We start from the raw sequence: 23,700 nt of genomic DNA, 5'->3' as shown, positions 1-23,700 counted from the left end.
CACTGGTATTAAAGAAGCAAAGGCTCAATAGATTAGAAAAATCACAATTGGAGGGGACTCCCAAATGGCAATCTTTGCGGTTGAGGTACCAGAAAAAACTGCAGCTTGGATCATAGAACCAATTGCCAGGGATACTAGAGTTCTTCTACAATCTTTTGAGAGTCGGAACAGTAGGAAAATACATCGAGATCACAATCGATGCGAACATTCTATTGCGCAATGGACAGCTTCCAATTGCTTATATGGAATCATTCCCCTTATTTCTATTCCACCTTGTCTTTTAGATTTCCATAATGGAAAAACCCTCCTTACTAAGTCTGTAATATTTTAGCTACTCCACCGGATGTTGTTTGCTTCTGTTTTCAATGCATGGCCTTGATTTAAAAAAAAAATACATCCCTTCTATACTGTCGTTTTTTAAATTTTACTCGATTGCTAAGCATGAAATTCTGGGTTGGAAAAACTTACCAAGAATAAGGAAAAAAAGGTAATATACTACGTTGGAAGAACCTAACGTAGGAAGGATCGCCAAAAACTTCTTCATGGCTGTTGTACCAAGTTCTACATTCATCCCATTAACTCATTTGAGTCCGATGTTAGACATGAACAACCAGATGTCTCCGTGCCATAGCAATAGATGCTTGTCAAAAATAAAATAACAAACAAAACAAAATCAATGCATGTTTGTACACTCAACATACTGTAGAATCAACCATCAAGGTTGACTTAACATACATTAGAATCAACCATCAAGGTGACTTCTTAAAGACAAGCAGTTGAATCTTCTTGATGCTAGACGCTCGTAGATATAAAGGGATTTGATACAAATTATATTCCATAATATCTAACGACTGCACTCTTTAAGAATAAAAGACGAATAAATACCACAACGTAAAGGTTGTTTGAGCATGCATCATTCACTCACTGGTATGACACTGAAACAAAGATGAACAAAGGTCTTATGGTATGTATATATAACCCAACTTAGAGTTCATGGGTGGATCGGGAATTGTCCATGGAAGAGTGAGCAGCAGAACCAAGATTTGGATTCTGTGATGTATACAAGTTTGGGTATGAGAAGTATGGATCGTCATCCATTGAAGTCGGTCTCTGCAGCCGGTGAGAAGCAAGGTCATTCTCAAAATCATGATCAATGGGATGACCGGAATCAAAATTCACTCTGATTGTGTCAAGTGAAGAAAGACTTGATGCCTCCGGTCTCTGGCAGTCTTCACGATCTTCATGAGGTTCAGGGAAATTTAAAACCTTATCATCAGAATTACCAACTAAGTTTTGATGATCAAAATATGGATTTTCTTCACCAGCAGACTGGTTGGCAATATCCTTATAAAATGGGTTCTCGCAGTCCTTGTCAGGGCATTGGTCACTATTTTTCCTGGTGAGCTCATCAATTCTGACCTGTGCAAGACTAGCTGCTGAGCGAGCTGCAGCTGCTGCACGCTCAGCACTTTCAGCAGCAGCCTGAGCAGCAGTCAAGACATCCTGCAAATCCACATTGACCTCACTTTTTGCTCTTGAGAGAGAGGTTTGTGGTTTACTTTGTGCCATAGAAAATGATGCAGAAGATAGCGATGGGGGAGAGATAAATGGCAAGAACTGAATATCTTCCACACCACCAACAGGAACACTAGGCTGTTCATCTTTGTTAGCAAAAGAATTTTCTCGCATAATTTTATCAGGTTCCAACTGTGGCTGCTTTGAAGGAATGTCAATAACTCCAGAATGCTTTGATGATTCATGATCGATATTAGGGTGTGGAGCAGCTTGTAATGGTGGGGCCAGTGCTGGTGCTGAAGCAACATTTGCATTTGGCTGTACCAACACTTTAGGAACTTCAGGAAGATCTAGTGAATCAAAGCCAGAATCAGAATCTGGGTGATCTTCATGGGGCTGCTCAGCTGCAGAGTACAATGTTTCATCATGTTTTTCTTTAGGAAGGGGTAATGCAGACCCACTAACAAACTGAGTTGAACCATTCTGGCAAGAAAACAATACATGTAAGGGAGCAAGAAGTTAACAAGGATTTGAAAATAGATAGACTAAAAGGCAGGGAAGTATTTCACATACCAATAAATCTTCATGAGATTTGTAAAGCTCAGTTTCAGAGGCGGCTGGATCCCAATCTAACTCATGCTCTTCAGCTATTTCTTTCAGAAGCTTTAGTTTCTTTTCAGGTGAAGGAGCACGAATTGATAGCAGTTCTATTAACTGCATTGTAATTCAGAAGGAAGATGCCATCATAAGTTAAAGAAAAAATATTAGTTATCCTCACAATTAAGGCACCTAGGAGAGAAGCTCATGAAACCTGGCGATTAACACCACAATCTGGCATGAGCTCTGTTGTAGCTGATACAAATTCTTTGCCATATTTAGTCGCAAAAAGCATTTGAACCTGCAGCAACTCTGGTAGATCTGCACATCTTGGTGCTGCAAAGCACACACTGGATATTGCTTCCTTCAAATCTAGAGGAATGTCCCTGAGAAACATTAAGGGTTTATATATGCAACAATTGAAGATAGCACAAGTCTTGACTGTACGTCACTAGAAAGCTTCTAATGAATATTAAATCTTTTGTTAACAGTTCACAAGAAACTAATGAATCTAAATAACCAAGAAACATGGCTATACATGTAATAACATTCATGGTGTGAACGGGAAATAAGTGGTCAGTATATTAGAAGGCATAAACAGATTGACAGTGTGATCTACAGTAAAGTTCCAAGAAATTCAAAGTAAGGAAACCAATGAGCTTTTCTGTAGAGATATAATAGACTTAAATGCTGACTTAAACTATGAGGTAGCTGATAAAGATGTCATTAAGGCAGATGAAGGAAATCTGGGAACGTTGAGAAATACAAACAACAGCATGAACTCCATAAAAGTATCATCAATAGCAAAGATAACTCATAGGGTCCATCACACGCTTCTTAAAAAATCATAACACTAAAGCTCAGTGAATTTGAAAATCACACAAACGTCACAAAAGTGGATCAAGAACTAAGACATTTTTGTTTTCATCCAGATATGCAGACTCTTTTCCATTTTGGGTCTCGAGAGTGTCCACTTCATTGAAAGTGGAAAAATAAAAAGGAAAGCTAAATGGTACCTGCCGAATTCCAAGCATGCGTCCAAGAACCCCACTTTAAGTGGGACAAGCACTAGATAATGATTCTTTTGATTAAAAGTTAACGGAATTGCCAAATATATTGCTTAAGTTCGTTACTCCCACTTCTGTCAAACTTTCGAACCACTAAGTCAAAGACTTCAAGTTTTATCCATAGCCCCCCAAGTTGATTGTGAACCTTGAACGCTATCAATTTCAGCTTCTAGTTCGCTATGTTTTTACTAATTTAACAAAGCATGATATGGTATATGAGTACCACATACCAAAATATTAAGCAAAGAAAATACGTAAAACATATTTTTTTTTTTTGATAAGTAGAAAATACGTAAAACATAGTATAAGAAAGTGTACTAATTAGTATTATTAAAACGTTAACCTTTGTGATTCAATAATTGGAAGGCGGACAACAATAAGCTCACAGAACAGCTCAATGATCTCCTGAGCAGCCATCATATTCTCTTCTCTAACAATATGCTCAACCTGAAAGGATAATGTAAACGAATCGTTACCACCCTGCATTGCCAGAGTTTCATTTTTTCCTTTCAAACTAAGGCAATGGATTCACCAAAATTGGTTGCAAAAGACAGTGCATTAAATCAGAATATCTAAACATAGTCATACTCGAATGCGAGCGGTGGCTTCTTGACCCGTCTCAAGAAGCTTGGCAATGTCACGGCGCATCTGCTTTATCTGAAGCTCTCTCCTATTCCTCAGCAACTTTATCCTCGGAATCGTCAATTTCAGTAGGGTTTTACTGTTATATACATACATAAACAGATACAAAGGATTTATATAGCAATCTTCCAAACCCAGAAAACTTCGAATCAGTAAAAGAAATCCCATTTTTCACATTTACAAAATATAGATTATCCAAACCATTCGCAATCCCTCCGTTGGTAGCGAAGAGAAAGAAAAATACAGAAAAGAAACTCCAACGTAAAGGTAAAAAAAAGCAATTCAGCTGAGTTGTAAACCAATCAGTATCGAACACATAAAACAGGTAAATAGAGAGAGAGAGAGAGAGAGAGAGAGACCATTTGGCAGCTTTGAAGCCCTTGTTGAAGAAGGAATCGAGCATCGACATGATCCAATGCTTTTCAGCTCACAATCGGACCAAACAACGGAAAAGGAAAACTGAGTCGTCGGTAATTGAGAAGGAGAAATGGAATTGGAGGATGGGAAAAGGTTGAACAGTGGTTAACCAGCTCTGCTATAATACCAACAGTTTAGGCTTACGGACGAGACGCGTATTTACAAAAACAAAATAAAAAACGAAATCCGAAAGCGTTTGCTTACGAACGAAGGTAATTAAAAAAACACGAAGTGAACGCGCGGGGATCTTCTCTTCCCTTCTGATCACCTCACCTCACCTCTCTGCGGATTGATTGCTCTAAGGTCTCAGTTATGGTGGGGACCACTTAACCTTGAAAGGTAGCTGCTTCTGGCGAAGCTGCATGAATGCCTAATGGGCTTCTTGGGCCGCTACGAAGCCTTTTCTTTCATTATTAAATATATCCAGGCCATTCTCAATCGCTCTTGTGGGCTTATATTTTCAGATTTTGGGCCTCCAAAGTCCAAAAAGAGATGGTAGAAATGTTATACAATAAAATTTATAGTTTAATGGAATATATCATATTCTTAAATTCTTTTTATTATAAAATAATATAATTTTTAAATTTATTTTAATAAAAAAATTAATCTAAATGGAATATATCATATTCTTAAATTCTTTTTATTATAAAATAATCTAATTTTTAAATTTATTTTAATAAAAAAATTAATTTAAATGGAAATTACTCGTACAACTCCATATAATTATATTTAAAAAAAATTAAAATTAAAATTCAAATAATATCTATTTTATAATAATAATTTTTTTTTTCCTTTTACCATTAACGAGAGTTTTCCGTTACTGCAAATAAAATTTATCTTTTATTATTATATATTATGTTTTTTAGCTGCGGCACTTTTTCATTCTATTTAGTATTTACAACATAAACCCTTTAAAACCTCTGTCGTCTCTCTCTGTTAGAAGCCGCTCAGCAGAAAAGGAATCAAGAGGAAGAACTGCAAAATGAAGGGCCCACCGCCACAGCATGTGGAAGAAGACGACGAAGATGGCGAGTTGTTTCTCGATGAAGCCGATATTGTTGAAGAGTTCCCCGTCGATGAAGAAGGTCCTCTCTCTCTCTCTCTCTCTCTCTCTCTCTCTCTGTTCTCTAACTTTACATGTTTGTATATGTAATTATGTTTAGATATATGATGTGGTCATTTATTTCTTTTATCCTATGTGTGTTTCTGTGGATGCAGATCTTCCTGATGCAGACGACGACGAAGCTGGCTCTGATGATGCAGATATTGATGGTAGGCCACTCAGCTTCCAATTCATCCTTATCTAGTCTACGTATGCGGTTTTTTACAATTTCTGCGTCATCAAAACTAAGAAAAAGTACGTTCTTTAGTTCATTTTCAATATGATTAGTTCAATTTATGAGTTTTTTTGTTGTTTCCAGAGGAGCCCGATGATTCCGTGCATATATTCACCGGTCATACCGGTAAGAACTTTCGATTTCTATATTTATGCCTTTTAAGCATTTCCTCTAAAACCTTACACAAATATTATTGCATCTGATACAAGCCTATCGGACCGCCCTGTCGCCTGTATATGTTTTTTATTTAGTTCCTGTATTATTTTGAAGGGACTTACCTAGTTCGTAAGTAACTCTTATTTTGAATAAACTTATGGTGTTACTTCATTATCCAATTCTTAATTTGTGCGAATTAGATACATATATAGGACTAATTGATTATGCTCATCTAGTTGTGAATTGGGATCAACATGGCTTTGAATTTCATATCCTGATGTGTGAAGCTGAGTACATCCTACATTTTATAACTACGAATTTATGATTATGTTTTACTATTTTCTTCACAGGTGAGCTTTATACAGTTGCCTGCAGCCCAATGGATGCTTCGTTAGTGGCAACTGGGGGTGGAGATGACAAAGGATTTCTTTGGAGGATTGGGCATGGAGATTGGGCTTTTGAGCTCCAAGGTATGTGCAAGGTACACCAGTTATATAGTTTTCTCCCTTGCTGTTTACAGTGGTGGGGCAATATTTTCCTCCTACGAAATGATAACCACATTTCATTCTTAAAGATTTCTTTTTTATAACATCAAACAGAAAAATAGAACTTTCTATTATGTTGTAGAAAGGAAGGCCCTACCACGCCATTAATTTCACATATTATAGGAAATGAAATTATATTCACTATTACCCAAGTGTCTAATTTTATTTTTTTTTATCGGTAAACAAATTTATATTGAAAAAGAGTAGGCAAGAGCCCAAGTATACGGGATATATATAAGTGCAGTGCCTAAGCGTGCTAGTTTAGTGATACAAGGAATTCATAGAAGGTCATGCCATGAAAATCAATTACAATCGACCAATGTAGTAAAGTAGTGAAAAATAAGTTTCTAAGCTTATCCATTGACTGCTCTTGATTTTCAAAACTTCTTGCATTCCTCTCCCTCCAAATACACCACCATAGGCACAAGTGTCTAATTAATTGAAGTTTAAAAAGTAAAACGTTAAACTAGCAGTTTATCTGGTTCAAACATCATAAGAAATGTATAGATTGATTCAAAATTAAAAGGTTGATAATTGTTGTTTTCCTTTCTATTCTAGGGTATTCATATATGTTGAGAAGGGGAAAAAAAAAGACAATATGATTTTAGACTCATGGTTCAACATTACAGAGTACCTTGTAAAAATGCATTATTTTGAATTGACCATCAAGTTTTCTTTCCAACATTGTCAATTGGCTTATTTTAATAATTTTTAAGTAGCTTCAACACATACTCCATGTTTCATTTGTACCTTCCTCTATAGTGGGTGGACCTTTATGAACTTTTAGGTTTTAAATGTGAGGATTCCTATTTTTTTTTTAATTAAAATGAAGGCAACTGACCGCATTAAGTTTCACATGGCTCGACCTGACCCCTCATTGAAGATTATTGTTTGCTGTAGTGGCTTGCACATGAGCCAAATTCATCATCTGTACCTGGTCACTGGTAAAGCTTGCATAAGCTGGGTCCTGGGGCTGTTCATCTCCAAGTTCTTAATCGAACCTCTCTTGTTTTTTTTCTGCAGGTCATGGAGATTCCATTTGCTGTTTAGCCTTTAGCACCGATGGACAGTTGCTGGCATCTGGATGCTTGGGTGGACTTATTAAAATCTGGGACATACCGTCCCAAAATCTCAAATTTTCACTTGATGGTCCTGGAGAGGGCATTGAGGTGAATTTGTTATGTACTATTGGACATAATATGTTGTGCCATCATATATTCAAAATAAAATTGACTGTAAATTTCCTTCCAGTGGATCAGGTGGCATCCAAGAGGACATTTGGTCTTGGCTGGTTCGGAGGACTCTACTGTTTGGATGTGGAATGCTGATAAAGGTGCCTGCCTCAATACATTTTCAGGTCATGGTGGTAGCGTCACTTGTGGTGATTTTACCCCCGATGGTATCGATCTACTCCTTTGTGCTATTTTGGTAGAAGGAAATTTTTTATTATCTATTTCACTTATTTCAGTTTTTTTAACCTTTTTCCTGTTGCTTAAGGTAAAGTAGTCTGTACTGGTTCTGATGATGCAACATTGAGGATATGGGATCCAAAAAGTGGTAAAAACATTCATGTGGTAGGAGGTATGTTATTGAATTTCAGCTCCAAATCTCCTGTTTTGTTTTTCTAATGGAAATTCTAGTAGTTAAAATTCAACCTCAGAAAGGAAAGTGTAGAAGTTTCAACCTCAAGAAATGAAGTATAAAAGGAACTGTCAAAACTCTTAAATAAAGTGACAATGGATAATTCATGATCTGCAAATTATTTGTCGGAAACCAAAAATATTGGCACATTTTTAAGCCACTTGAGGAAGAATCTAGAAAAGCTTTCCTCATTTGCTGAACCATATGAGGTAGGGCAGATTTAGAGAATCTGTCTGTGTGCTCTGGTGGGCTTAGGGTGTGAAATTAGTGGGTTAAGGACTTGGGATTTTATTATGATGTGATTAGGGTCTATAGTTTAGAAAATGGCTTGGAAAGCATTGGATTTGAAAGGGTTAAAGGGGGCCAAAACAAAGAACACATGCTGGAAGAGTTCTGTTCTGTAAAATAATTATGTTAGGGTTTGTTTCATTTGTTATTTGTGGCCAAAGGCTTAGGGATCATATGTCAGGTTTCATGGTTTTTTTAGGATTAACGAAAGGGTTTGATTTGGGCTTGCAGAAGAGATGATAAGACGCCGAGATTGAATTGAATCTGTTCACAGCTGTTGATGTGAACAGTAATTTTTTTTTTTTTTTTCCTATACGAATCAACTCTAAATCATTGAGTCCAAAGGCACCCATATGGACTCTTGATAGAAACTTCTCCTAATAGGTGTGAAACTCTTACTTTGACTCATGAAGAAACTCATGGCCCATGACTATGGCCCACATCCCGTAATTATAGAAATTTGAAAATACCCTTTTGATCAAACAAATTTGAAAATATCCTTAACTCTAGAAATCCAAAAAGATATGATAAAAGGTGCTCAGTAGTCAGGAACCTAACAAGGCATTATCTCTTGTATATGTTCTGTGTACTTGGGCTATGCCAATTCTTATAATGATATTAATAAAATTGATACTTATAAAAAAAAATAGTCAGGAATCTAGATGGTGGAATATGCTCTCTGATTTTGATTAGTTTTGTTTAAAGAATATTGGCATGAAGATGGTACTTGTTTTTGGGCTTTGTTTGATGTTCTTGGCACTTGCATCATCTCAAGGTCACGCATATCATACCAAGGGACTTACATGCATGGCGATAAGCTCCGATTCTACGCTTGCCCTTACTGGTTCTAAGGATGGTTCTGTTGGCGTTGTGAATATAACAAGTGGGAGAGTAAGTATTTTTGTTGCATATAATATTCATTATGCAAGTTTGATATCAATTATTAAAGTAGCTGTCAAGGTATAATTTAGCTATTTTTCACTGTGGAGTAATCAACCCCATCATTTTCTGCTGTAGTGCTGGGGGCGCCCAGGGTAAAGGATTCTTTTTTTCTGTGCTCAGGCTCCTTGGGTTCTGTAGGATGCACTTCTTTTTTGCTGTCCTATGTGGCCAAATGGCCCTTCTGACCACATATCATTGGAACTTTTTTTTTTATTTTTTATGAATAAACATATCATGGTGAACTTAGTCTGGCTCATCTGGGGTCTTTAGGTGTTATAGCCTTTTAAGTTTGATTCTGCCTAGTACTCTTGCGTTTACTTTGTTGCATGTGTTAATTTCCCGCTAGGTTGATCGTGTCCCCTAATCACATTAAAATACAGTGTCCATTTTGGTCACATCTCAATTGAAAATTGATAGTGTTTGCACATATTTGCTTGTTTAATGTGATTGAAAGTATTGGTGAATGTGGTTTTTCCTAATTTAAATGCTGCCCTGTAATATAGTTTCATGATGCTCCTGACAGGTTGTTAGTATGCTCAACTCTCATTCAGATTCAATTGAATGTGTTGGTTTTGCACCAAGCTCCGGAGCAAGGTAATCAACTCTCTTTCTCTCTCTCTCTCTCTCTCTCGCGTGTGTAGATGTCTATGTATATATATACACATCAATTGCCTTGTAACTTGATGTCACTTTCTCCCCTTCTTATGAGCGATGTCTAGGGATTGAGTCCCTATACCCCTAGCTCCTTATATAAAAATAAAATGTGTGTGTGTGTCTGTGTGTTCTATTAGTTACCCGGGAAAAGCAAAAGGTGGTTCTATTCATTGTAAAAGAAAATCTTATGAAGAAAATTTTTGTAGAAATAAGGGGCATAGCTGAAATGAAAGACCTAGGACTGGAGGTTTGACACTAAAACTAGAGCAGGATCTATAGATTAGCACCAAAATTCAAAAGAGTCAGATTTGGGAATGAAGCTTCAACAACTGATAAGCACTGGAATTCTTATTATAAGTTACTATATAGGATAATGAGATGCTAAGTTGACCTCCAACGGAAGAAGAAATGGAAAAAGAACTTGCTAAAAAAACATATTTGCATGCGTATTGGTTGGGAAAAATGTTAGTTATGGTAATGGATATAACCTCTTCTTCTTTTCTTTTTTTTATTATTATTTTTTTTTTATGAAGCCCATCAGTAACTCTTATGTGACTCAAAATTATGAGTGGCAGCTCGCTTTGGGCGGCAACAGGAGGCATGGACCAGAAGCTTATTATCTGGGATCTGCAGCACTCCATGCCCCGTAGTACATGCAAACACGAGGTTTAAATGTGTTAGATTTTGGGATCTGCAGCACTCCATGCCCCGTAGTACATGCAAACACGAGGTTTAAATGTGTTAGATTTTGTAGAAAGTTACATTCTATTTATTTTAATAATTTTCCAACTTGTACTCGTCCGGTCAGTTGTGTTGGCATACTTAAACTCAGTAATTTAAAGATTTACTTCACAAATCTAAGAGAGGGAGCTCTACCTTCTGACAGGATGGAGTGACATGCTTGACATGGATCGGCGCTTCTAGTTACTTGGCTACAGGTTGTGTTGATGGCAAAGTTCGAGTTTGGGACAGCCGCTCTGGTGATTGTGTAAGAACCTTCAGCAGGCATGCTGGAGCAATTCAGTCCCTATCTGTATCTGCTAACCACGATTTCCTCGTTTCAGTTTCACTTGATGAAACTGCCAGAGTCTTTGAGATTGCAGAGTTACGCTAAACAAATCAAACTTTTTTCTATGCTTCACGTGGAAGTCTTCCTGGGGTACATCGCATTTGACATACAAAGAACAGATTGAAATTTACTAATATATAATTAATTGTGACGATATTTGCAGCGACTCAGACTCAGGTACTTCTGTAAAGTTTCTTCATTTATTATTGGTTCTTCTTGTGTTGTTGTTTTAGATAAATCCAGAATCAGAGCACTCGCATCTCTTTAATGCTCTTCTTTTATATAAATGAATGCAAGTAGTTTAATGCTCTTCTTTTAATATAAATCTGCTCAATGTTTTGGCTATTAATGCCTACTACAAAAGTGTGATTTAACTTTAATCATAAACATTCATCTGGATTGTATCTCCCAATAACTGAAAACAACCTCGACTGGGCTAAAATGTCCTGTTCACCCGACAGAGTATCAGTTTTTCTTATAGCTTTTTCTCTGAGCAAGAAAATTTTCGACGTTCAAACTTTAAACTTTATTCAATTCCCATAAGAGAAAAGCCTGTCGTTCAAGATCTTCAAACAAAGCGCTGTGAGAGCATTGGCGCAGGCCCATAACTTAATAGGCTTAGAAAAGTTACTTCTCAACACCTAAAGCTACGGTTGCCTCTCAAGGCAAAATAATGTGTAAATTAAAGTAAGTTTGGTGGAAGAAACATGTCCGGAAAGGGCAATTTAAGATTAATAATCAAGGTTTTAAAAACCATTCCGTTCTGGCCGGAATGGCCTGAATTTTCCTTGTCAGAATAGTAACTAGCAAGGTGTAATGGGTTGTTCCGTTTTGACTTAAATTTTTACTATTTCGGTCCACTCCAGCCAAATTTTGGTGTGTCGGCTGGAACACGTATTCTGGTTCGAAATTAGGCTAAATGGAAATTTGGGAAATATTTTTAAAAGAAAAGGGCAAACTTGTAAAATTCTCAACCCTTTTCATCACAAATATATGCATTATTTCCCGTACAAGCAAGTTAATAAAGCCCTTAAAACCCAATAAAAAATAAATAAATATTCGAGAAATGTTAATACATGAATTGAAATAAAGTAAATGGGCAAGAGAGGCAGTTAGACCTGACGATCTTTTCAAGGAAATCAGAAACAATGGTTTGTCAAAAGGGGCCCATGGCAGCGTATATGCACTATGTTTTTTTATGAAGATATTTGATATTTTTTTAACAGTTTTTTTTACATCGATTTTTTTAGCAGTGTGATTGAGAACTAATTACAAGTTAAAAATATTATTGAGTTTTTCAAATATATATATTTTTAAGACTTGTATTGATATTATTTTATAATAAAATTTTTTTATATATACATCGACTATCCCAAAAAGGGTATATTGAAATGTACCAGTACCAAATTATTCCGTTCCAATACTTCAACCGGAATGGAATTCAAAACTGCGTTAATAACCCCACCTCCCTCTATAAACGTGTATGCCCTCTAATCTTTATAGGGGTGGGCACCATTCATCCATAATGAGTTATTATATTATAAGTCGATGTGTATAAAATATTATCAATATTTAATTTGTAAGATTTGAATTTTAAAATTTATCTTTTAAATAAAATTATATCATGTAAGTACTTTCTATATGTATTGTCCACACCGGCTGATAAATAGAGTTATTGATCCATAAAAGATTTGGAATGAAGAAGTTCATTAAAGCTTCATTTAAGCCAGAGAGGCCGCAACTTCACGTTTATGTCAGAGACCTTCTTCAATTGCTCTTCAACAGATCATATCTGACATTAAAATATAGTTCTTAGCTGCGTATCCACGTGAACTTCCTCATATCTCTTTCCCACTTCTGTATTCACTAATGTCACAGTTTTTATCAGATTCAGGCCGATCAAGTTTCAACGTGATCCATCTAATTAGCTCATGCATTGCTCCCAAATGATCATTACATATATATAAATATATTAATATCTCACCTTGCATCTATCTATCAAATTAATGTTAGTAGATCGCCTTGCTAGCTAGCAAAAGTTGCAAATCTGAATGGAAATATGATGTTGCAGAACAGTTTCCAAACAGTAAAAAAGTGCAGTAGTACTCAGATCAAATGACTTTACCCATGTAAATCTTTAATGGCTATGGTCATCTTTAGTGACCCAGCAAAACATGTGAAACTTTCAAAAGATGACCGTACTTACTGGATCATGTGAAATGCACCGGTTCAGGTTGTACCTCTTTCTACATTCACAACATTGTCCCTTTTGACTCTTTGTATATAAATATGCATCGTTTTTAGTTAGTTCTGTCCATAACCTCTGCAATACAATATCTGTTCTCATATACTCAATCGTATTTGCTAGCTAGCTGCTGCTGCTGGGACAAAGAAACATGAAGAACAACAACTTATCTCTCGGAGCCCACGTCACTTGTTTCCTGGTTTTGATTTTCTTCATGGGAGTTACAATTACTAGTAGTAGAAGCCTTCCAGTACTGAGTAGCACTCATTGTAAGTGCATCTTCTTCTTCTTTTTCACCCTTTGAAAATAAGAAATTAAACAACCACCTTATTCTCATCAACAGAATTACGAGTACTATGTCTTCAAGTTATAAAATATCCACTACAAGAAAATTGCTTATTTGCGGCCAGTTAATTTCAGCGAAATAACAATTTACAGTTAAAATGAGTCTGTTTTGGTCACAAATACCCGTTTTTCTTGTAGTGATTGAGGAATTTTGTCACAATGTTTCATTCATTTTGATCACTTTCTGCTACATATTTCAGTCAGTTTCCAGGAAGAGGGCACCAAGTTTGGAGATCAAGGTCGTCATGTCTCCCCACAGGTCTGTCTGTTTTCCATAATTGATTGCCTTTTTATGTAGTACATATATCTATATATATATATATATATATATATATATAGTTCCTTAGCTAGAAAGCACATTATAAATATTTCAATGAAAAGCACAACGCCAGAAGATATATTAATCAATGACAATGACATGTATATGTAGGAATTAGATGCAGAAGAAAAGCTTGGGATCATGAAACCATACCAAACAGGTTCAAGTTTGCCGGACTGTTCTCATGCGTGTGGTCCATGCTCTCCATGCAAGAGGATGCTGGTCGGCCTCAAGTGCTTCACAGAGTCATGTCCCACTGTTTACAAATGCATGTGTAAAGGAAAATACTACCCTATTCCTTCCAATTGATGATCTAACACAAACTCCACGTGCAAGAAGCACAGCAATGGTTTGATGTTTCATCGAAATCATGTGTATTGATCATGGGCCTTCCAAATATTTTATAAAGCATAATTAACCCCTCTCTACTTTTTTTTTTTTTTTTATAAATCTATTTATTGAGAAATGACAGTCGTGAGTGTGCAAGTGTCGTATAATCATTTTAAAAAAAAATGAATAAATACGGAACTCACATGAAAAAATAATAATTTTTTAATTGCAAACCTCACTCTTTTTCAAAGCGATTACATGGCATACTTGCGTACTCCACAACTGCATATAACATTACTCCTATTTATTTACGCATGCAGCACACCGTGGATATGAAAAATTGTAACGTCAGAGTATATATATAATTTAGGCACCATACTCATATATTGCATGCCATTTTTTTTTTTTTTTTTGGTGGATCCATGCACGTTTGGACCATTGCCAATATAATTAGTTAATATTAAGAGAGTTGGATATACAATAGAAAATTTTTTTTCTCTTTTTAAATAACAAAAAGATCTTTTTTATAAATAATTGCATGATTTTTCTAGAAAAATCATGCAATTATGCGGTTTACTTAATTTTCTTAATCAAGCCCGGCCTTTAATTTCAACAAAACCCACAAAAAATCTCCCACACACGAACTTAATTGATCAAACCTAACATTAATCTATTGTCAACATTAACACTTATTTCATTTATTTTTTTTCCTTTTAGCTAAATCATAATTAAGTTGTTGAATTATTTGACTAGTGGTTACAATATTGCATATCCTTCCAATGAAAAGCTTAATGCTTCAACTCCACTCAGATCCCACGATACATATGAAAGTATCATTTCCCACAGACTGAAACCTCCTCTTGATCTCAAATATCAATCTGATTATTAATTAATTAAGTCCTAGATCGAATAAACATACTTATATAGAACTATTTAACCTTTCTTTTATAGAAGAGGACGGAATTCTAATTTTATTAATAAATCTTCATTTATAGCAGATGAATATCTTATAGAAAAAGAGCAAGACATATATATATATATATATATATATATATATATATATAGTGATATTTAACCTAAAAGCATATATATCCTTCAGCACATAGGACAAAATTCACAGATCATGCATCAAGGGGATCAGTACATACTAATATATATGGAATCAAATTGAAACTACATCAATTTTTGAGTTTATTTTTGTAAAATCATTTAATTAGTTGTGCCTGTAGCACTTTTCTATAAAAAGAAATATTATCGTCAGATCATTATTAAAAAAATATAAAAATATAAAATTTTGCACTCTCAAACCTATATTCATAAGTTTTATATACTTTGCATCTCTGATAATTTGATGCTATATAATTTATGGTGCAAAATGTAAAACTTACTTAATACATGATGATAGTTTTGAGAATGAAAAGTACTGTAGTTATTTATTTATTTTATTTAAAAAAATGATTTCTTATATATTTTGTGGCAGTGATGATTCTAATGGCTGCGGCAGGGTCAAGCTCTATATAATTGAAGCTGTAGGAATACTCTGTTTAAAAATAATAATAAAAAATAAAAACATGAATAAAAATGGAGATGTTCTGAAATTGACATGCATGCTAGCTGGGGAAGACTAACGAGTGCTTTGGATTCAAAGATGAGTTAAGATAGTTTATAAATAGTAAAATAAAAGTTGAATTATTTTTTGAATTTTGTGTGGAAATTTAAGAAAATTGTTTTGAAATTTAAAAAAATTGAATTGTTTATTATATTTTATGTGAAAATTTAAAAAAATTATAATTATGAGATGAGATGAATTGAGATAGGTTGAGATGGATTACGAATACAAACGAAATCTAAAGCCTTGATGGAAAGTCATGAATTGCTTGCAACACAATTTTCTTAAAAGAAGTTGAATATAGTTTAACTGTCAAGAATGGACATTAATGTTATTTTTTCCTTTTTTTTTTTTTTTAATTTGTTTTCCTATCGTGAGTAGTATCGATGGAGACTTTATCCGATCGAATATTTCTCCTGATCACGTTAACGCGCGGTTCCAAAAATAAATACATAAACATTGTGCAACTAGGCTTTTAACTATTAATTCACCCACACCATATAAAAATATAGGTATTATTTTAAAAAAAATATTAAAATATTTCATAAAAATAATTAACATACGTACAGTACTTGACATGGTTTGATGTGGTATATTAAATTTGTAAAACTATTTTTATTATATAAAGTAGATCTAACGTATTATATGAAATCATGTCAGTTTGTAAATTTATTTTTATGAAATCTTTTTATAATACTTGTCAGTATTAATAAACTATCTTATATAGTAAAAACTCTAATCGAAGACTAGCTAGCTCTCCTAATTATATGAAATCATGTCAGTTTATGAATTTATTTTTATGAAATCTTTTTATAGTACTTGTCATTATTAATAAACTATCTTGTATAGTAAAAAAACTCTAATCCAAGACTAGCTAGCTCTCCTAATTATAAATTACATTTTCTTTAGATCAACCACATGATGATTACAGTTTTAGTTGAACTGCAACTTGGAAACTTACTTGATCTCTTAATCGATCGATAATTGAAGTGATCGATATCCGAGATTCAAACAAGGACTAATGTATTTCGCTTTTTGGGATGATTGGTAGTTGGGGAGATCAAGTTGCTCATGATCAGCACATGACACAATGACACAATTGATACAAATTTTCTCTTATGGGGGGGTCCACCATTAATACATGAAACACCAAAGTCACTTTGGTGATAAAAGTCTCTCAAGTTGTATAAAGTTGAACCATTCTTGTCTAATATTGGATATATATAACGAGTAGTACTCATCACTTATATTAATCTTAATTAATAAGATGAAGATCATCGGAATCCACAAGCTTAATATAAATTTTTTGAGATGATAAATGAATTAATTTGGGCTTATATATATTAATCATGTTGCTTATATATATATATATATAATTTTCTTTCTAAAGAGATAGGTCGTTAATTATAAATTGTTATACATCAGCTATTATTCACTTTTACACTCTATATTTATAATTTTTTTTTATAAGATGTGAGACAGTGAATAGTAACTGATGAAAATAATTTTTTAAATATATATACAACAACAAAAGGTACCCAAGATTCAATATTATTAGACAACATGAGCTAGCTAGAGCCTATTTTTCATGCATCAATGGCCAATCGCATGACATGTTTGCCGGCCACCCATTTATATATATATTATATAAAAATAACATCGAGAAAAAAAGCATTGACATTAGTTGGCTACCCATAATTTTAAGGCAAGATTCGGAAATACCAGATTTTAGGCTACGTCTCAATAAACGTCAAAGGATCAGCATATGCATCATGTATCATATAATATCATATATATTATATATATGTTGTTCTATTTCACCGATAGCAATTCATCACCGTCTCTCTGTTGACTCCCCAACCGAATGACCATGACCCTACATTTACTCATCATCTCCAAGATCAGGGCCGGATCATCGTAACCCTACATACATACATATACATATGTATGTATGTAGGGTTGTTCTTGCATGCGTGGAGGTTTATACCAATACATTATATATGCATGTGATATAGGGATCGATCATGTCCGCATGCATGCATGGTATATGAATGTTAATGTCAAGGACGTCGGTTGAATTAATGGTATTGATCTTCTAATCTATAACAACGTACAAAAGCTTAATTTGTTTCTATTGAACAACATGGTACGTACCATGCATTCATTCTTACAATATTAATTTATTATAAATTGGTTATTTAAATTTAAAAAAAAAAAATATATATATATATATATGTATATATAAAAGGTCATATCTTCGTGTTGGAATCAATTACCAAAGCTTCTAATTATTAAGCTCATATATATCTTCTTCACCTTATATATGTAATTTGTTATTATTCACACCTTTTTTGAACCTTAATTTGTTTTTTTATTATTAAAGCAAACATCCTATTGCTTGCACTCAACTTACAGCTTGTTTGTTTCGTTAGTCTCTCTCCCGGCCATAATTAAAATTAAATGTTAAAAATAGAATTTATTATTATCATTATTTTAAGTTATCCACTTAGAGGGATAACTTAGAAAGAGACTCATGAAAAGACTTCAAATTAGAGGGATCCCTCTTGGTAACTGAAAAGATTTCATATTAGAAAGAGACCAAGGTTAAGATATCAGAAGGAAGAAGCTTTTAATTGGCAATTAGCAACGTGGTTGAGTTCATTTTGTCGATCAGAAATTATATTTACAGTTTTAAAATATGTAAATCTCGTATTTTTAAAAAAAATAAATAAATCTAAAACTTATATAAAAAAAATCTTTTTTTTTAATAACAGACTTCACTTTTTTTTTTAAAAAACAAAAGAGTGATAAGAACTTATACAACTTAAAATTATATCTAGCATTATTATTACTCTTTTGTTAAAAAGATAGTCTTTTCTTTTTAGAGAGAGACTAACTGCTGAAAAAATAATTGAAGTATTTATAAGCAATGATTATATATATATGAGAACTATCATATTTTTTTTCCCTCGGCAATGATAATGTTTAAGCTGCAATCATCTGTATTGACAGTGTATTATGACCTTTTCGGTTTTGTTGGTATTGCTTCAAAAATGGAAAAAGAAAGTGGCATTCCTTTTTTCAATATGGGATTGAAGTGTTATGCTGTCCAATCAATGGTTTTTTCAGTAAAAATAAACTTTGTTTCAAATAATTCAATAAGTTGAATATTGATTTTTTTTTTTTTTTTTAATGTCGGGACTTTTCTAAAGCAGGGCCTTTCAGACTTATTCTGTATAATAAATCTCGATCCCATACATTGCATTTTTGAAAATTTCTTTATACAAAACTAGTTAAATGTCATATTTTAATTACAATTGGAGATTTAAACGCTCTAAAAGAAATAATGTTTTAGTCATATATTTTGAATATAATTTAAGGGCATTGAGGTAAATAAATAAATAAATACAGAGTTTTTTTTTTTTTCATTAAGAAGATGGTTATAAATTCAACAACGTGGATTGGAAAATAAGTTAGTTCCAAGAACTTATGAAATTAAACTATTTCTGGCATTGTTGTGGTCGTTGAAAAAAACTAGATATGTATTTATCTGAGAAGACTTCAAATGGACAAAGGCCACCGATTATGAAGGAATCGCAGCCAAATCATTTCACATTAAATACAATTCCCATTCCCATTTTCTACAGTCAAGTCAAGATTGGATCATGATATGATAAACCATCTTGGTTTCAATCTTTCAAAGACATGACTTGACTTCCTTTCAAAATAGTGCTTAATCAAATTTTTTTAAAATTTAAAAAAAATTAAAGTATTTATTATATTTTATATAAAAATTTAAAAAAATTATAATGATAAAATGAAATAAGATAAAATCATTTCTGTATTCAAACAGGTGCGGATGTAAATTCATCTTTATTGGCATCTACAATTCTCTACATGATATGATAAACCATCTTTGTTTCAATCTTTCAAAGACATGACTTGACTTCCTTTCAAAATAGTGCTTGATCAAATTTTTTTAAAAATTGAAAAAATTCAAGTATTTATTATATTTTATATAAAAATTTAAAAAAATTATAATGATAAAATGAAATGAGATAAAATTATTTTTGTATCCGAACAGATGCGGATGTAAATCCATCTTTATTGGCATCTACAATTCTCTTTATAAAATTTACATAGAAAAAGAAAAGGAAAAAGGAAAAAAAAAACGTTTTGTTTATTTTATTAATTTTTTGCTTATTGAATTGAATTATATATTCAAATCTTAGGACAAATGTGGGGCTCTGATGGGACTGGCCGTTGGTTGCAAAGTCCTTCCTGTTGAGGAGCCAAAATTTTGAAATCATGTATTCATCATCATCAATTTGCTTTGCAATTTGAATTTTCAAATTTACATAATATACATGTTTTCAATTTATTTCTAATAAAATAAAATATAAAAATCTTTTTTCATTTATTAAAAAAATGAAAAGAAAATTTTCTTGAATTTCGGGTATTTTGGGGATTAACAATTAGTATTGCTTTCCGTTCAATCCACGGCTTCCGTTTTCAATTATTTTCCATCCTCTGTCCCATCTCGGCATTCCACGTAACGAAAAGATGGAAATACCTTCACTTCACGGTTTAAGGGCAATTAGGTAATCTACTGTAGCAGAAATGACGGAAACACTCTCCAACTTCCACGCATCAAGCTACCATGCGATTAGCAACCCCAACTTCAATTATTGAGTGCCACAACAAATCCCGGTGCTCCTGGAGTTTATCCGTCAGGCCACTCAAAGTCCGACAAGTGGCACCGGATTTCAGCCGTAAAAAAAGTCAACATCTGACGACGGTACTACAGTGTTCCCCCTTGCAGTTGATAAATTGCGCTGTATTAACCATGGTTTATTCATCTTTTATCTTTATCTTCGTATAATATGTCTTTAAATTTATCTATATTAATTTATACATCTTTAAATTTTTACTAAATAATACATTGTACATAATTTTAAGAAATATTATTCACTATCTAAATATTATTTTTAATTTTTTTTTCTCTCCTACCCATTTAATTTTATAGAATTTATATTAAGATAATTTAATATATGAAATTTATATTAAGTTGATGATATAAAATATTTTTTAATACATATTAATATTTTTTAATAAAATTAGTTATTTTGATGTATGAAATTCTTAATATTTAGATATATAAAATTTATATTTTTGAGCACATGATGCTAATTATAAAATATATAAAAAATAATAATTTAAAAAATAAAAAAATAAAATTTTATTATTTATTTAAAAAATACATAATTTAATGTGTGAATATTTTTTCATAAGTAAAATTAATTTTTAAAAGATGTGAATTTTAAAAGTACATAAAAAATAAATAAATAGTAGTAATCTTACATGTCAAAATCAAGGGTAGGAAAATAGAATTACAGGAAAAGGAAAAGCAAGTTGGAAAATACCTCGTAAATATCCCAATGTCCGTACTATAAGCGACAAAGCCGTCTTATTGGGGACAATGTTTTCAAACCACCCCATTCTTTACGTTTCTTTTGCAATTGCTGCCCCTTTGTTTTGATGTATTTAATGCAAGGCGAGAATTTTTTTTTTTTTTTGTCGTTTATTTTAAAATATTATTAGATGTGTTGTATTAAAAAATAGAAATGATTTTAGATATAAAGAAATTTTATAAAAAGTAAATTTACATATTAACGTAACTTGATATAATACGTTAGATTATAAAAACTATTTTTATTATAAAATAGATCTAATATATTATATGAGTCATGTCAATTTATAAATTTATTTTTATAAAATAACTGTAGTACTTCCATATAAAGATATCTAAATTAAAATGAGCATCAACAATTACTTATTAGAGCTATGGCAGCTAGGTTATTGCCAAGTCTAAAATTTAGCTAGAATGTTATCTTTTAGCCATAACATGGACTTCTAGCTATATTAGTCCACATTGGACTAGCTATCTTAAAATCTAAATAATAATAAAATATTATATATTTTAATATTAATTTTTTAATTTTTTTTAATATTTTGCAAACACATTTAATCTCCACAAAATGCCTATCACAGATCAAATTCAACAACATTTCCACCAACATTTAATCCAAAAGTTGAGAAATCTACCAACTTCAGCAACTACCAAACCAACGAAACAAAACCTGTTGCTACCCAGCCATAAAAATAGTTCATAAATTAGTTCCTACCCAACATTAAATTCCACCAATAAAACAAAACATCTATACTGATTTTCACCAACTTCAGTACCAGTAGCTAGTCAAATTACTAATTAAAGTTTTACAAAACTCCTCAAAACCGTGAGGAACTGCCAAGAGATGCTCCACAACATAATTTTCTGCCACAAAATCAATGAAATGCCATTTGTTAGCCCCTCCAGAAAATTGAAGCTTCAAGAATAGTCTAATTTAACCTGCAACCTAAATGCCACTTGTGACTAAATTTGTAAATATCAACACTATAGAACTCCACAAATGCAACATATATATATATATATATATATATATATCTAAAGGTGAAATCATAACTTCATATCTCTGGTTTTTAGTTTAAACAAAATTTCATGAAATTAAAAGAAGTGTGACAAGAGGATTGTAAAACTAGATTATGAGCATTGTAAAACTATATTGTGATCAAATGAGCATAACCAAATATTGTATCAACCATATGAAGAAACAAACATGGCTCATATTAGATTTACTTCATCTAAAAATCTGCACAATGCATCATGTTCATATCAGAATCTTGTTGATTATATTTACTTACTGTAAATCTACAATTAATGAAACGTAAAAGTGGCAATTCTGTCTAGTTCAGAGTATACAGAAATTCCAAGCAGCTCCATGTAAAAAAAAACTAAAATTTACAATGTACGATAATTTTCAACACAAAACAGAGCTAGTAGTCCAAATTATTAGACTTGAATTTGAACCTCTCAAACTGTCTAACAAAATTAAGATCTTCTTACAACTGAAGTAAAGAATTCTTTAAAATGAAGAAAACTATTTAATTGCTTCCGTGATATTGGGCTGCTCAGAACTCTTACCCTCTGGTCTTCATCTGGTTGCATCAGACTTCAATAATTAACATTATTATTGACAACTATATTCTAAGGGGTCAACTTTTTGAGGGATATTATAGCGTTTGCTCTTGATACATTATGTTTGAAGAAGTTAGTTTTTTAATATATCTCAACAAGTAACATAACTAAGCATCCATATCAAAATTACTCTAGAAAGAGTACCAAACAATAGACTTGAAAAAAGAAACAGACACAAGGGTATCGTAACTCCAAACAAACCAACAAGTAAGAAACAAACACAGGGGCATCATCTGTATTTTCAAACAAACCAACCACAACTTACAGAAGATTTTCTTTACAAGAGTCAATTAGAAGATGATCAACTAACCAAACTTTTGCTTTACTAACCCAGTGAACTCTTCAACTAAACCAAATATGCATAATCCAATCTTTAACATGAAACTTACGTGCATCAACAAGTAGATATTTGGTGAAATGTAGACAACAGAAAACTTTTTCAATTGGTTTTCGATTAGTTGTTCAACCTTTTCAAGACCGGAAAACAAAACAATAAAAAAAAACAAGGCTCAATAAAAGAATAAACTCCACATTGTATGAGAGTGTAAATCGAAACTCATGTAAGAAATCCATGTAAATCGAAACACATGTAAATCGAATCCCAAATTGGAAATCAGTTTGTAAGAAATACTCAAATGGTGATTTTGTTGTGGAGGAAATTGAAGAGCCTTCTGGACGATTAGTGGAACGAAACCGATTCAACAATTATTTCTCCTTGCAACGCAAAATAAGAGGTGATTTAATCACTTGAAGAAGATAAAGTGAGAATCGGGGAAGAGGGAGAGAGGAGACGGCACAGAGAAGAGCGAGGAAGAGAAACTTACGTTGGAGAGAACGAAAACGACGGTAATTGCTGGATAAGGCGACAATTGGAGAGAATGGGACG

At 32.9% G+C, this 23,700-nt stretch overlaps 3 protein-coding genes across 3 annotated transcripts; 2 read left to right on the top strand and 1 right to left on the bottom strand.

The window, feature by feature from the left end:
• Positions 1–617: 617 nt before the first annotated feature.
• LOC108991522 (IST1 homolog) lies at positions 618–4,540 on the bottom strand. Its single transcript, XM_035690999.1, has 7 exons — positions 4,443–4,540; positions 4,181–4,353; positions 3,768–3,900; positions 3,523–3,626; positions 2,327–2,498; positions 2,089–2,229; positions 618–1,998 (listed from the first exon to the last, which is right to left on the bottom strand). Exons 2-7 carry the CDS (start codon positions 4,228–4,230, stop codon positions 985–987), a joined length of 1,614 nt encoding a protein of 537 aa, XP_035546892.1. The 5' UTR covers positions 4,231–4,353; positions 4,443–4,540; the 3' UTR covers positions 618–984.
• A 579-nt stretch (positions 4,541–5,119) lies between these two features.
• On the top strand, positions 5,120–11,112 carry LOC108991523 (angio-associated migratory cell protein). The gene is made up of 11 exons (XM_018965799.2): positions 5,120–5,323; positions 5,457–5,510; positions 5,660–5,701; positions 6,082–6,201; positions 7,300–7,445; positions 7,528–7,675; positions 7,774–7,857; positions 8,981–9,096; positions 9,671–9,741; positions 10,377–10,467; positions 10,688–11,112. The coding sequence occupies exons 1-11, from the start codon at positions 5,221–5,223 to the stop codon at positions 10,913–10,915; spliced, it is 1,203 nt and encodes a 400-aa protein (XP_018821344.2). The 5' UTR covers positions 5,120–5,220; the 3' UTR covers positions 10,916–11,112.
• Positions 11,113–13,226: 2,114 nt separating this feature from the next.
• On the top strand, positions 13,227–14,154 carry LOC108991524 (protein EPIDERMAL PATTERNING FACTOR 2). The gene is made up of 3 exons (XM_018965800.2): positions 13,227–13,384; positions 13,661–13,719; positions 13,891–14,154. The coding sequence occupies exons 1-3, from the start codon at positions 13,267–13,269 to the stop codon at positions 14,086–14,088; spliced, it is 375 nt and encodes a 124-aa protein (XP_018821345.1). The 5' UTR covers positions 13,227–13,266; the 3' UTR covers positions 14,089–14,154.
• Positions 14,155–23,700: the final 9,546 nt, after the last annotated feature.

The sequence above is a fragment of the Juglans regia genome, chromosome 6 (assembly GCF_001411555.2).
Source record: "Juglans regia cultivar Chandler chromosome 6, Walnut 2.0, whole genome shotgun sequence".
NCBI lineage: Eukaryota > Viridiplantae > Streptophyta > Magnoliopsida > Fagales > Juglandaceae > Juglans > Juglans regia.
This window is presented reverse-complemented; position numbering and strand designations above follow the sequence as displayed.

Excerpts from the sequence above, each read along its gene's own strand:
- LOC108991524 (XM_018965800.2), top strand. The coding sequence starts at position 13,267 with ATGAAGAACAACAACTTATCTCTCGGAGCCCACGTCACTTGTTTCCTG. Across the intron at positions 13,385-13,660 it reads AGTACTGAGTAGCACTCATT|TCAGTTTCCAGGAAGAGGGC; the intron begins GTAAGTGCATCT and ends TACATATTTCAG. Across the intron at positions 13,720-13,890 it reads GTCGTCATGTCTCCCCACAG|GAATTAGATGCAGAAGAAAA; the intron begins GTCTGTCTGTTT and ends ATGTATATGTAG.
- LOC108991522 (XM_035690999.1), bottom strand. The coding sequence starts at position 4,230 with ATGTCGATGCTCGATTCCTTCTTCAACAAGGGCTTCAAAGCTGCCAAA. Across the intron at positions 3,627-3,767 it reads AAGCCACCGCTCGCATTCGA|GTTGAGCATATTGTTAGAGA; the intron begins GTATGACTATGT and ends TTATCCTTTCAG. Across the intron at positions 2,230-2,326 it reads ATTGTGGTGTTAATCGCCAG|TTAATAGAACTGCTATCAAT; the intron begins GTTTCATGAGCT and ends ATTACAATGCAG.
- LOC108991523 (XM_018965799.2), top strand. The coding sequence starts at position 5,221 with ATGAAGGGCCCACCGCCACAGCATGTGGAAGAAGACGACGAAGATGGC. Across the intron at positions 6,202-7,299 it reads TTGGGCTTTTGAGCTCCAAG|GTCATGGAGATTCCATTTGC; the intron begins GTATGTGCAAGG and ends TTTTTTCTGCAG. Across the intron at positions 7,446-7,527 it reads GTCCTGGAGAGGGCATTGAG|TGGATCAGGTGGCATCCAAG; the intron begins GTGAATTTGTTA and ends ATTTCCTTCCAG.